Source organism: Taeniopygia guttata, chromosome 3 (assembly GCF_048771995.1).
Source record: "Taeniopygia guttata chromosome 3, bTaeGut7.mat, whole genome shotgun sequence".
Classification (NCBI taxonomy): Eukaryota; Metazoa; Chordata; class Aves; order Passeriformes; family Estrildidae; genus Taeniopygia; species Taeniopygia guttata.
The window spans coordinates 70,329,422-70,344,871 of record NC_133027.1 but is presented as its reverse complement, the minus strand read 5'-3'; the positions used below and the strand labels follow the sequence as shown (position 1 = coordinate 70,344,871).

Here is a 15,450-nt window from a genome sequence, read left to right as displayed (position 1 = left end):
ATTTGGAAATAGGCTCTATTCGGGTATTCTTTCAGGCAAAACCTAATTAGAACTGTTCTTGTTTGAGGGTGGGGCAAGTAACAGGATAATTAAGTGAAGGAAACCTAGACTGATTAATCAATTTACTGCTCTTTGAAAACTGTTCTGTCTGTGTCGCTTACCTGACATGCTACTTGTTATCTTTGCTTCTCAGTGGCTGAATATAGAGTCCACTATCTTTCAAGAATATGTTTGTGCTTTTAAAAGTGTATTTTTCACTTGGGTTGACTAATCAGTGACCAAATTAGAGTACAGAAGGCAAGACAATGAACTAAGGGTCAAACTGAAGTCTGAACTCCACTTAATACTTCATCTCAGTCAGCTTCAGTGAGCAGCATTCATTTTTCACACAAACATAACCCAAATTCCTCAAAATTTTAGATTTCAGATATGATTTCAGGATTTATCCAAGTAGTGGCAGTATGGACAATGAAAAGGAGTGTAACTTAAGTGTCAGCACTAATACAACTCAGTAAGCATAAGCAAGTTATATCTTCAGTGAATATACATGAAACAGGCTCAAGTGCATGGGAACTACATCAAATTTTGAATGATTGCAATCACATGGAGCTCTAGTTTCTCAAGTGCCTCCATGTAGGTTAACTCACTGAGTTGCCATGATGCTAAACCACACTGCTTTATCTGGACAGGGAGGTGAGATTATGTTTATCAGATTAATACACTAAACACATTGTGCCTTCCCTACCAAAACCTTTCTAAACCTCAGCATGTTCAACTGCTAGCCTAGATGAGACTTCAGTGGAAAAGAGGAAACGATAAAATGTGTAGTATCCTTGCAGTGTTCTGAAGACATGCTGCCGTTTTAAACTGTTTTCCTTATGGCTGCTTTTGAGCAGCTCTGCTCCAGACAATCTGTTGTAAATCCCATCTTCAAACACTGAACACCCTCCATCAGCTATAAACATGCACATACCACTCTAGGATGCAGATTCAGCTGTGAGACATGCACACATGGCTGAGATGTGCTTGCAGCCAAAGCCTGCAATTACTATGGATATAGACTTCTCCCCTTTGATCACTCTTACTGTCTCCTCATATTTCCTGACCCTTTTCCACTCTATAAATTTGTAAACACATTTTCTTCACAGAGAAATTATAGCCTGTGCAAGCCTATCAAGGATGCTTTAAAAGACTCTTAAAGCAATGAACACATGAGAGTGCCCAACACATTAAGGAACAGAAAGCTCGCCCAGTGCTTAGAGGTGCAAGTCTTGGACAAGTTAGGCTGCTGGTTAGACACCCCGTTTCAGTTTTGTGACTCTAGCATGCTGAAACACACAAAACAGACCACAACGAGGATGTTCCTGAGCTGAATACGCTGTGTGAGTGCAGAAAACGCCTAGGTGTGGCATTCACTCTGGCTAATCAATTGCATTTACGCTCCTACTATCTGTTGCATGTCTCCCAGCGGAGGCTGTGCACCTCGAAGAATCTGCCCCGACCATAGTGTGAGAAGGGAAGTATCACGGCCCCAGTACCCGACTGAACACAACTGGAACAATTGAGCTCTTTGGACCGACCTCTGGCCTCGGCGCTCACACAACCCACACGGAACCCGCACCCAGCACTACCGCGCACCCACCCAAAGCTCCCCGAGGAGTCCCTAGGAGCGGTTCCGACCCGCTGGCAGCCAAAGGGGGCCCCACACTCACGTAGAGGGAGCGCACGGCCGCGCCGTAGAAGCGCAGCGCCGTGCTCAGCTCCAGCGCCGCCGAGTACACATCGTCCCCGGGCTCCAGCGCGGCATCGCCGCGGTCCTCGCCGTGGGGCAGCAGCGCCAGCCGCTCTGCGGGCAGCGCCAGGACGGGCAGCGCCAGGGCCAGCAGCGCCCAGCGCGGACAGCTCGGCGGGGCGCGCATCCCGGCGGCTCCCGGCGGCTCCCGGCGCCGGCGGCAGCGCCGTCCCGCCGCTATAAGCGCGGGCAGCGGGGCCGGCGGGAGCGGGGGGGCCGCGGCCAATGGCAGCGCGGGGCGGGCGGAACAGCAGCCCCGGGACCCCCGCGGCCGCTCCCACAGCCGAGCGGGGCTCAGCGCCGGGGCTCGGTCATGGGGTCGCTCCCGGCCCGGGGCTCGCCCGCGGGAGCAAAGCCGTGTCTGCGCAGCCCGCGGGGACCGACACCCGGGAGCGCTCCGGGGCGCGGGGATGGGGACGCTCAGCTGCTTTTGGGATCAATGTCGCTTGTGGGGCGTGAAATTCGGTCGGTGCGGGATCGTAGGCATCCGGCAGATGCTTTAAAAGCATCACGGCTCTCCGCCAGAGCCAGTGGGGTTTCTGCGTTAGTTTGGAAAATGTGTGCTCTCAGTGACTCCAGCAGCTGCAGTACCTCCCAACAACCAGAGCATCGAGACCAAATACCAAAATCAACATGAAACAAAAATATGAATCCCCATGCTGTGTTCTGAAAAATTTTGATACCAGGTGCTCATTGTCGGGGGAAATTAATAAATACATGGGAACGCGTTTCATAAATTAACACCATCCACGTCTGAATATCACTTGGTTATAAAATAAAACCAAAAAATAAATAAAACAAATCTGCAAACAAAAACTTACTGACTATATGAAATGCAGAGAAAACAAATATGGTATATGTAAATGTATTACTTCTGACTATGTCATCTTGTTTTATAGTGTAGTCCTGCTCCCTTGGAACACTCAGAAGCAACTGAAGAATGGTTATATTTCAAGGTTCCAAGTGAGGACAGCAGTGTTTAAGGATTAAATCTTGGCCAGTAAAGAATATGCTGTGATATGTCCACAGAATGTTTACAGCAGATAATCATCTGAGGAAAGTCAGCTGAAATGCTACCCACACGTTTTTTGCATGGCTTTTGACTTTTCTTTAAATGCCTGCACTTTTATTTACCCCCCTTGTAAAAAAGTGTGATTTTACATTTGGCAAATTGCAAGAGCACAAGACATTCCTGGGTAGAGCTATAACCATACCAGCCCAGAGGAGAAACATACCTAATCACTATTATCACTAGCAACTATTCACTGTTGGGTTCTTTATGTCAGTGAAAGCTGTCACTGATACAAAGCATCGTGGCGGTCCGGAAGGAAGATGAGTCTGCTCTCCTTGAGTTCTCGCTGTACTTTCATCTGCAACTTCCCTCTGTGTTTTCTGAGCCTCTAAGACAGTAACTGTTGGATTCATTGAATCCACCATTAAGACATATCCAGGAACCACTGCCACAAGAGCAGCCTTTTGGCTGGGTCACCTCCATATTTAAGCATAGATTAAGCATAGATATACCCAGAAAGATGACTCAATATCCAACCAAGCTATCTTTCTCCTCATTTGACAAATCACTACTTAACTACAAGCCAACTGTAAATTCTTGCCCACTTTATATGTGTTCTTACTACCAGCTGCCTTCACCACAAAATCATCTTCCTATTACAAATCTGCCCCCCATCATAAGCCCATTTCCAAATTTGCAAGACCTAAAGGTTCTTGTGCTTGTGCAACACAGCTCCATAGCAAAGAGAAAGCCCAAATTAACCCCTATGGTAACAAATACACATTCACAAGAACATAATTTCTGTTAGGCCTAATGTTTTCCACAGCTACATTTACTACAACAGTAAGACTCAACAAAAGGAAGATATAAGCAAAACAAAAAGAAAACTCTGAGGGGATAACATAATCCTGTCAGATTTACATGATTTCCTAGTATTATATCCAGAATTTGAAGAACAAGAACCACTGGGAAGTTAGAAACTTAGTGTAGTAAATTTGAAATAGATTTGAATGCTCAAGAGTTAAGTATCTTCATCTGCATGTTTAAAACATGGGGTAATAGCCATGTTCTGATAAACCCTCTGTCCATTAGTCAGCATATTGAGATTGTTTAGTCTGTACTTACCTTAAGAGGATTGCAATGTTTCTGTTGTAGTTGCAAGTTTACCTTCTATATAGCTCCCACTGTGAGGAGTTTTAAGCATTGTTAGTTCTAAGATAAGTAAATAAATTACCCGTTGTCCTTTCTAGCATCTTCAGTAAAGACCTAAAATGGGGATGGGAAAGCATGTTTCCTTATGCTGTAATTAATTGGGAGATATTAATTACTAACTCCAACCAGAATGGAGAATGCAAAAGACTTCAGCAAGATTTAAGAATGGAAGGAAAGTATTTAAATGCAAACTGGAATGTCACGATGGAGAAAGACCTTCCAGAAGGTCTTTCATAGCTGGTAAATACCAAGAACTCCCCATTTTCATTGGCTATTAAATCAGATATGGCAGCAGTTTAAAAAGCAACAGTATTCCCTGAGCAGCCACTGAGGTCCTGGACAACAAATGAGCTGGTTTAATTTTGTTACAAGGAGGTGACATTTTCTAAAGGTGTGTAATGACACTGTTTTTCCAGAGATTGCTTGTGAGATCAGAGGTGTCACAGAAAATTCACCACTGGAAAGAATCCAGACTGAAATAAAAAATAAAGATCAGGAGACAAAAAGAAATTGCTAAAGAACTGAACATGTGTATTTGATTAAATTATAATGAGGAGATTTGATTGAGATCATGCTTCAAAGATATGGCACATCTTCAACTCAAGTATCTGAAGAGTGGTACCAAACAGATGGAGGAATTAAATGGGTGAGCTTGAGGACTACAGGTGACTAAGGTATTGAAATAACTAAAATAAATAACTAAAGAAACAATGTATCGGCATATACTTCCTTATCATGGGGTCTACTTTCAGATAAATCATAGATTAGGCATAGTGGAAGCAGAATGATAGAAATCTTTGAGAAGTCAACACTATGTTGATCAGACCTGTTAAGCAACAGACCTTAAGGAATAATTCTGCATTTAACAATTAATTGAGACAGTCCAACAGATCGGACTTGAGTTTCTATGTTTATACAGTGCTAAAATAGCTTACAGATACACACACACATATATTTGAGAATTTCACTGCCTAAATGTGAGGAGATTTGGAAAAGGGGGTACAGCCATGGAGAAGCCTGACCTTCTCCAGCCCCTCCCCAGGTTTTTCATTAACAGAGAAAATGGAGCTAGTGTTCCCTTTGCTGGCATGACTGGAATAAGGAAAGTAATGTCCTGGGCCTCCCATGGCGATGTTCTGCTGTCCAATGACAACAAAGCATTTTAGCGGATGGATCAAAGGACAGAGTAACCATGTGGTCATAAACTGGAGAGAACTGAGTATTTGGGATACTGGCAGGAAAGAATAGTACTGAGGTCTGCTGAGAAGGAGCATTTTTAAGAGAGACAAGGTCATGGGAATCAGAGGCAAGGCTCACAGGAAGATCATGGAGTGCACATCATAAAGTTAAATCACTCAGTCTTAGAACATAATGTTCATTGTTCACTAGAGTGGAACATGATGAGATTCCTTCTTAACTCTACACGAACCAGTATCACCAAGGAGGGCACATAACTCTGGAGCATCTTCAAAAAATAGTGTATTTTGCAGCAGAACTCTCTACAGAAAGAATCTCATTCTGAGGCACTCTGAAGATGCTTTTGAGAAGAGGTTCACATGAATGACAATACTCTGTTCTGGCCTCTGCATTAGGGCAGAGTATAGCAGGTTATAGAATCCCTTCCTTTTCTCTCATGCAGAGCTATTGCTGTGCAACAAAAGGCAGCAATACTGCAGGACAATCTTCTTGGAAAAACTCATATTCTGTTCTGGAGAACAGCTGGGTGAGAATGGGGATGTGTTAACAATGGCCTGGTCAGTGCAGGAGAGATATGGTGCTGTAATGTAATGGCACACAGCAGCAGCAGATTCCTGCCCTGGAGCAAGGCAAGGAGCATGGGAGAAACAGAAGTTATTAAGCCCTTCCAAGGTCTGGTGCAAGGAGACACTTTGTATTTCTGGGGCTGTCTTAATTTGTTTCTATCTGTCATTATTAGAGCTGGTGATTGTATTAATAGGGGGCAGAAAAAAAAAAAAACTCAAAGAGGAAGTAATGCTTCTACAGAGTAATGAACATTTTTTTCCTCCCAATTTAATATTTAGGAAAAATAAGATAGAAAATGGAACAGAAAAATATCAGCAGTGTAAATTGGCTGGACAAAAAAACCCAAAACATTAGCCTTACAATACTCCCATCTGACATGTAGTCATATGAAAAATATTACTTCTTTTTAATATATATATTTTCAAAGTATCTTTCTTACATCTCTTTCAAGAACAGATTCTCTAATCCAGTAAGAATTCTAGAATTTCTCTGTAGTAAGAAAGAGTTGTAACAGGGACAGAGGATATATAATTAGTCTTCTGTTTAACTATTCAGCTCAGGAGTAACTACTACATCTACTCCAAGTCTGACTGTTTTGTTATTATCTAAAAGTTTTTGCTTTGTGCCATAAAAATCTCCAAACAGACAATAAAAATTACATCAGAGTTTTAAAAAACACAGCGAAGACAGGAAGACAAAATGTATGATTATTTTCTTGTACACACAAAATCCAGTTACAATATGAAGGAACATTGTTTTTCAAACAATGGGAATGGGATGCGGAAAACCAGTTTGAATGGGACAGGAAGACGGCTATGGAAAAGGTATCATTTACCACTTATCTTCTCCAAGAATAAAGAAATAATTACTCTGACACACTGATAATTCTGTCAGATTTCAGACCAGAGATATTACACTCAGGTAAAAAACATATCCTTGTAGTCTGGCAAAGTATTTAGTATTGTACTAGTATCTAGTACATCTCAAGTTAAACCATTGCTTCAGATTGGGTGTGCATCCAAACCAAAAGCAATGATAAATGTTGTATTCTCTTTTATGTGGCATCCAGATTTTGACTGTGAATTTCAGGTGCAGATGTAACACATAAAAAATAGATGCCATATTGAGTCTCAACAGCAAAGCTTCTAGATGACAATCAGAAAGTAAGAGAGGCCAAGCACAGATCTGATGCTTGTGGTGGCTAGAAATTCTCTAAGAAATGGACATGCAGAAAGGCTACTAAAGTCTGAAACACTGACAAAGTGTTTCCTGTGACAGCCAAGCTACTCTCTCTCACATCAGCTTCTTGTGTCTGCAGAGCACCCAGCCTCACAGAGCCCGGCTCTGCCTGGATTCTCTATGTGCTAGAATAATATATCTTGCAACAATTGTCATTTAAAAAGAGTATATGATTTCTCAGATGGGTCTAAATGTTCACAACAATTTAGAGAAGACATTTAACCTGTTTTCCCCCATGATTATTTAATGATGTTTTTAACAAGGAAAATATCTTATGCATGAAGCTGATTTTTCTGGACTGGAAACCATTGCCTAAGTTAGTGAAATTCACTCAGGATAATCTATCATTACCTTAAGTGACTGTAAGTAAAACAGAGAAATTAACTTTCATTCAGGATATGTGATGCAGTGCTGCAGTAAAGACCAACAGTTTTAATTACTGCTTTTTACAAAAGGACCAAATTAGGGAAGAACTATTTAATCAATATAACACCTATTCTCATAAACTTCATGGTCTCAAAATTAGGTCGTAGTTTATCCTTACATGTAGATATATTTGTGAAAGCTCCACAGAGAGGAAGAACAAAGTTCCCCATAATTTCACACTTGGATAGATTGAGCAATAAGTATTAATATTTCCTTAATGAGGTTGCTTGTAAATGTTTTAATTTTTGGTCAAGGTCTACTGGGAAAGAATATTCCTCCATCCAAAAAAGAGGATGTAAACATTTCTTGATGTCTCCTGGTCAGGTGTCCAAGGTTGGCTACACCAAAGGCTTTTTGCCTTCAGGAATGCAGTCAGCACACCCCAAAGCTTCCAAGTTGCTAAAACTTATCTGTGAGCTTGAGATAATTTTCTGAGAGGGTGGGGATTAGATGTCTGTGCTTAAAGGCAAAATTTGCCTGAGAATGGCTGAATCATAACCTTATACTCCAAACACATTATCAGCAGGCAAAATTTTGGAGTGAAAATTCTACTGATCATTCACACAAAATGGTAGTAAAAACTGGTGGATATAAATTCAGTAGTTTCATTGTTTATATTTTGATTTACTTTTTCTTCTTTGTTTTCTTCTTCATAAGTTTTCCGGTATCTTGAATTGAAATTTAAGCTATGAGGTGCTATAAGTATAATTTATTCTTAGATTAGACATGTGTGAATTCAAGAACTGACTGTACATTTTCAACCTGAAGATCTAATTTGTGCGCTTGAGGGCAAGTTATGTTTAAAATGTTGGACATAACACATGTAAATGGCTGTAGCACACCAAAAATTTTAAACCTGAAAGAAGATCTTTTGCTCCTTGTTTAAACTGTATAAAGACTGTAAACTTTACCCTAATCTGACACAGTCCAGACTCAAAAAGACCCAGGAGTAGTTCCATGAATTACAGCTATTTATTTTTTCTGACCCAAGGACTTATACAGCAATTCACTTCACTTGGAATCTGCAGACTAATAAAAGCAATGGCAGACTCACTTCTTCCCAAACAGAGCTGAGTGCTTTAGATAGGATGTAACACTGTAGTTTTGCCACAGAGCCACAATAAAACATGGGATCTGCACTTAAGTCACTCAAGTCACAGAACCAATTACATTGCCCATGGGAAAAAACAGTCTTGATTTGCAAACCCTGAGTTTAATGCAATAACTTATTCACTGGAGAAGTGACAGGGTGAGAGCAGGAAATGTCTCTTCTGCAAGAGGTTGCTGGAAACAAACTCCTTGTATAATCTACACTCCCAGCTGAGAGAGGGAAAGAGGGTGCTCCCTGAGGCCAAACAGCAAGGACTGGATTGTTTCCAAACTACTAACACCAGACCTTACTGGAGTCTCCACCCTGCAAAGCATATAGCCCTCAATCTCTGCTGGGCTACTGCAGCCTTAAGACACATCTTTTTTCATTCTTCCCCCTCTTTCCTACTCCTGTTCAGTGCGTCTGAAATAAAGCAAACCATTACAGAGACCAGCAGTGGTTTAGTTAAAGCACAGAGCTAAGGGTGTGTCACATACCAAAACCTGTGCCATGAGGGAATATGTAGGTATTTGAAGTCACAAAGCCTTTGAGCTAGCTCTGGAGGATGAGAAATGGCAAGAACTAAGTCTGGTCATGTCTTGTGTCTGCCTTTTGAGCATGGTCCTTGGAGCAAACTATTGCCAGACCACTCTGTGTTTTGTCATGGAAAGAGCCTTTTGGAGTGGGCAGGAAATGAGCTAGCACTTGTGCAGCTCGGATATTCAGGTGTTCAGTGCATGAGGGAGATCCTTGGCCATCTCTCATTTAGGAATACAGAGGTACCTCTGTACCTGCAGCCAGAGGCAGGTTTCTAAGCTTCTCAAGGGGGAGAGACAGCAAGACTTACAACTTAAAAACCTAAACTAGCAAATGAAGGTTACCAAAGCCTTTTCATGTAATTACTGGGTCTTGCTCTGCAGTCATTGGACCTCCGACTAGATGACCTCACCTGTCCTGCCTTCTCTCCCTTGAGCTCTCTGAACCCACTTTACCTTTTCCCCACAAGGGCCTTTAACACTGTACTGGTTATCTGTATCTTAGTTTCCTTCTTTATCTTTTTTCAGAAGAGTCTTTTTAATAACCTTATGAGATCTTAGGGCTGACCCTCTTTATGGGTCATTGACCAGTTCTCATTCCTTGAGTTCTTTCTCAGAGAAACTCATGCCTGTTTCCCTTTAATTGTAAATCTTTTACGATTCTCTCAAACTTCCTGCACGGAAAACATTTGAATGTTTTCCAGCAGCACAGACCTTTCAAAGTTACTCAATTGCACAGTACTGCCAGCATGGGTTATACTTATTTACAAGTAAGGCCACTAAACTTGAAGAAGTAACTTAGGAAAGAAAAGGTATTATCTGAAACAAAACCATGCCTGTTCCTCAATTCTCTATTTTTCCTACATAATAATTGTTATTTATTGATTTTATGTATTTAATGTATTTGTCCCTTAAAATGCTCGCCCTATCCAGCAACACATCTATCTTTTTTAGAGCCATTAGATACAATATGAAATTGTCATTTAGATATATTCAACCTGTCACAGCTTGTATATTCTGAAAAATTTTGGAAATTAAATTGTTGAATCAAATAATTAGGAAAAAAAGTGTACTACATTGGACCCAAGTTTTAACAAAATTATTGATTTTTTGGTGGATATTAACCTTTTGATCATCTGAGGAGGAAAATAACTTCTGAAGAATGAGCCACAGCATTTGAACAAACAAAAGCATTATGCTCTTTCTCAGGGAAATCTGCTGCTCTTTGCTTCTTCGATTAGTAAATAGAATTCAGTTATTTAATACTCAGAACAGGACTTTGTCTTATCCAAAATATATTTTTTTTCTGTGGCTTATTTCCTGCAACTGTGCTAAAACATAAAGCAGATTTTCACACAGCAATCACGGTACAATATTCTCAAAACCCATGATGCAATAGTTTCAACAGCATTTTCCATTTGTCATATTTCCACTCTTCCAAATTTCACAACCTTTTTTGATGATTTAAGAAACATTTATTATTATTCCACTTTCCAAAGAGAAAAATTCAGGTACCAAAGAAATACAGTTTGTCCACCTGGCAAATCAGAAGACACATAGGAAACTCAGTGAAGATTTCCTAGCAATCAAAAGCAGCTTTTTAAAGTGGAGCAGATCATGTTTCTACCCAAGAAAATCCAAATTCTATTAATTACCCTCTCTATGGGTATATGCAGAGTGTGAAGCTGTATAGTAATTCCTAAAGCTCACAAGCCTCAGAAAAAGCTCCCAGCTTGAGATGGGCTACCACATGGCAAAAATTCATGAAAAAACATCCCAGAGAAAAATCAGAAGTAAAGTTTTTCAGAGTGAATATGTTAAAAAGGATTCTGTTGCTGGCTGCCAAATTCAGCCCCACCGGGGAGGATATGACTTAGTAAGCAAGGAAAGTCACAAACACTTTTGCAACAATTTTCGTTCTGTGTGATGGAGGAATTATCTGCAAGCTTTTTCTGCTATTCGTAAATTGAACCATTACTTTGAAAACAGGATGTATGCTTCAAAGTAAAACAAACAGATTAATACAACAGCATAAAGCCACCCCTGACAGTGCGGCATTGTTCAAACAACCCTCTTATTCAAGGACAGCAAAACACAAAGGTAGGACAATTAGAGAGGAAATTCTGTTCGGTATAGTTCTTGCCTGAACAAAACCTTACTTTTAAAGTTCCCAGAGCATCATGTCCATTTTACAGGTCAAACTATGACCAAGATTAAATTAGTTTCTTGCTTGCTGATGCTTCTTTGCAGATATTCATGAGCATGCCCTGCATGTTTCATGCATCTAAGTGTTCTTCAAAACTTGGGAACATTTCTGCCTGAGTATTTGCAACCTTGGCACTTATATTCTACTGCATATAAGTTATATATACAAAAAACTTACAAGTACATTATCCGTATTATTTCAATGCCACAAATGGCAATCATTTTTCTACTTTCCAGGATTTCTGAACATTCCCTACAGTGTATTATATTTTATGATAATTTTCAGACTGACTTAAACAGAAATCCCCTCCAGACTGCTCAGCCTTGCCTGAGATTAGGACATTTGTCATTTCCAAATAGCCTATCTTCTCTGAAAATGCTTTTCCCCTCTTGGTATCAGACATAAATATTTGTTGCATGTGCTGCTTCAGCAGAGTAACAACTCAGTTACTGTCCCAGTATCTGAACCAGCTGTTACCAGCTGCTGCTGTCATGGCAGAGCCAGACTTGGGACTAAAAGGAAGCCTGTGGGTCTCAGTAATCTCACATACTTTCATTCTTCAATTAAGAAGGAACAACCAGGGAGAAGAAAACCTGGATTTCAGAAAGGAGTCAAATGAGAGAAGGACGGTGAGAAAGTGAAAGAAAATTTGAGTCTTCTAAGTCAGAGGATACAAATATAAGGCCTGTCACAACCAGCATATGTTTGTGCAAATTGCCCTGATGACTTCAAGAAGGGGGCTGGTAATGAAGAAGAGCACAACTTGGGCTAACCAGTCCTGCAGGCAAAGAAGCAGGATGTTGTCTGCTGCCTTACCATGTGTACACTCCCAGCCATACCAAATGAAACCCAAGGTCTGCTGATCCTGCTTGTCTTGGCACCCTGCAGGATAAAATGGATCTCCTTTTTGATTAAAGATCTCTCTTACCTCCAGCAGTGCTCAGCTAAGACAAGTGAATTCTCTAAATGAGCATCTGCTGGTTTTAAATAAAAGAGAAATGCTGCCAATCATTAATAAGGAAGGATGCTTGAAGAGATGAAAGGAATAGGCAGGCCTGTCTTGCTAAGGACAAGAAGGACACTGGTGCCGGTGCAAGGAGCAAAAACTGAGTGAAGTTAGTTCCAACCAAAAAGAGAACAGCGCACAAGAGATGCTAAGAGGATTAAACACTGTGTTTAGAAGTTGTCCCTTGTTAAGCTTGACTCCTGCTTCCTATGTCTAGTAGTTTATTGCTGTCTTCAGACTCTATTCAGTGAGTGTTAAAGACTTTCGGTGTTGCAGGCTTTCACTTTAGGACAGTTGGCAAACTGCAGCTATAGGAAAGCAGAAGCTGAGGACTCCAGCAGCTTTTTCCCTGGGAGAGGTCTCTTACCTGTGAAGCCAAGCAGGAAAGATTCAAGCATATGCTATTCAACATGAATGGGATACAGTACAGGACACTTTTATTACTGCATACTTTGCAACCTCTAAAATGTGACTTTTCAAAGCTGGCATCAGGATTGCTTGTGAACAGCTGAGAATCGACAGTGTCACAGGGGAAGTGAAAACTCCCCACAAAGGATGCACTATGCAGCCAAAGTCTGGAGGAAACTCAGTGGAAATCTCATTGTGGTCTTCAACATCCTCATGAGGGAAAGCGGAGGGGCAGAGACCAATCTCTTCACTCCGATGATCAGTGACAGCACATCAAGGAAACAGGATAAAGCTGAGTCAGGGAAGGCTTAGGTTACATAACAGGAAAAACTTTTTCACCCGAAGGGTGGCTGGGCACTGGAACAGGCTCCCCAGGGAAGTGGTCACAGCAGCAGCCTGACAGAGTCCAAGATGCAGTTGAGCAATGCTCTCGGGCCCATGATGTGATTATTGGGATTTCCTGTGCAAGGCCGGGAGTTGGACTTGATGATCCTGATGGGTCCCTTTCAACTCAGCATGTCCTATGACTCTGTGCTAAAGGATGTGAACCTCTGTTGTGCAGTTCCACAAAAATATTTCGAAATAGAAACAGGCAAACAGAACCCCCTGCCATGACAGACTGGGTCCAGTGGCTGTGTCTGCCAGCGTGTCAAGCCTTACTCTTTGCAAGTGAGACAACCCACAGCCTACCACCCAGCATTTTGGAGCACTGTGCTGCAGGCTCCTTCTCTAAGGAAGCTGTTCCCCTCACGCCCCCAACCTCCTGCGGTCGGAGACGGTGCTCACTATCGATATTTATGAACCATTTCACAGATTTTCGAGGCTGTGGCGGGTGGCAGCTCGCCCAGGCTGTGCTGGGAGGGGACCCCACGCTGGCACACGCTTCTCTCAGCACAAAGCTCTCCTCGAGCTTGTGTTTTTATTCCATCGTGCTCGGGCGCAGAACAGTGACACCAGCACCCTCCGCTGGCCCCTGCCATGAAGGCACCCGCAGGGAAGGGGCTGATCGGAGCTGCTGCTAGACCTGTTATGTTAAATCTAGAGAAAGACACCTTTTTACTAGATTTATTAACAGGTCAAACCCTCTGCAGGCAGCCCCCAGCTGCCTTCGGTCACTACGCACACACACAGTACAAAAGCAAGGTCAGGGATTTAAAGCTTATACACAGAAAGAGCGCTTAATTTTAGTGTTAATTACAAGACTCATAAACAATGTTATAATATATGAAAATGTATATTCCCCAAACAGACTAATCTTAATTAGAACTTTAGTTAAATTGCCAATCTTATTTTGGAGCTTGTAATTAAAAGTTAAACTCTTTAAATTTTGTTTTATTTATTTAAATGATTATAAATTATTGCCATATATTTTCCTCCAAGATTTCTGGACATTGGATATGTGCAAAATTCAATCAAACAAAAATTAAAAAAAAAAAAAGGCACAACCCAAGCCAGTGCACCTGAGGAAGAGCTGGTGTCTGTGTGCATGGCAGCTTGCAAAAAATGTCTTTTAGAAGTAGTGACTGATTAAGCACATTCAACATATTTTAACTTCTCTTCTTTTTTTTTGAAGATCTGTACACTAGTGATTTTAAAACTTTTATTCTGTGTAGTTACAGAATCTCTTTACTTATATCAAGGTGTCTGATAATAAAACCAATAAGGTCCATGTTGAAAGGTCTACCTACATGAGTTCATAATCTGGTGACATAATTATTTGAGGGGGTGGGAAGGATATTTGCTTTCTGTTTAGCATATGTGCATTTATGCAGAGTAGCAGTGGTTCCAAGATCTGGCTGATATGGCTATTTGATTCTATTTACTCTCACCAATTGTATAACCAAAACCACCTAGACTGAAACTGGGAAAGGTCATTAATATTTCCTGACTGTAACTACATGGATCTGGATATTTATATGGAATTCAAATGGATAGACAGCATTTAAAATACCCTCTCCAAGTTCATGTGAGTGGCTAGATACTGAATACATCTGCAGTGACTAGAGTAATTCTTACCACAAATTCTTGGACAGCCTAAGAATTCTTAAGAATTCTTATTTGATTAGATGTTCAGCCAGTATATCATAAAAATGTGAGTGAGTTGAGTATATAAAGTGACTTCAACAAAGAAAGGAGTCATATTTTCCAAGACAGAAATATGTCCCTAAGTGGGAGGATAAAATCAACATTATGTGTCTCTGCCTAAAAAAACACGTGGTGGCACTGTTAGTAAAGTTATTTACTCCAATTCTGGTAATGTTCAAGCTTATTTTTAACAATTTGGCAGCGTGTGGGTTCCTAGGAGTTTAAAAATTCACGGGTCTAGTATTAGAAAGGCAAATTTTAAAAAAAGCTCATAAAATTGTTTAAATGTAAAAAAATGTTAAAAATTAGGTTGATGGTAATAAAAGCAAAGAATATATAATGAAAGTTTACACACTCAGAAGGGTAAGCTTATATCAGTGAAATCCTTCTGCAAGGATAGAATTTGTTACTACTGAGTGTTCAGGATTTTCAGTTACTTTGCATATATAGCTATCTATCTCAAAATTTCATAGAAACATTTATATGTCCTCAGGAATCTCTGGTTTTATGGTGAATTTAAAATGGCTGATATTTTCCCATGTTCTCTATCTTGCAGGAGAAAGCACATTTTTTCCAAAATATATATAATTCCTTCTACCAGTAAATGAATTTTGTATATACTGCTATAAGTTTTTGTTTAAAGAGGATGCAGTGTGCAAACTAGCTTCATGATT

General features: G+C 40.7%; 1 protein-coding gene across 1 annotated transcript in view; it reads right to left on the bottom strand.

Moving 5' to 3' along the window:
• The window catches only part of NID1 (nidogen 1), a 44,334-nt gene extending 42,366 nt beyond the window's left edge, over positions 1 to 1,968 (bottom strand). The window contains exon 1 of the mRNA XM_030268252.4: positions 1,713 to 1,968. Coding sequence (XP_030124112.4) covers positions 1,713 to 1,919 — 207 coding nt within the window. The 5' untranslated portion in view covers positions 1,920 to 1,968. The remainder of the gene's footprint in view (positions 1 to 1,712) is intronic.
• Between the last annotated feature and the right edge of the window lie 13,482 nt (positions 1,969 to 15,450).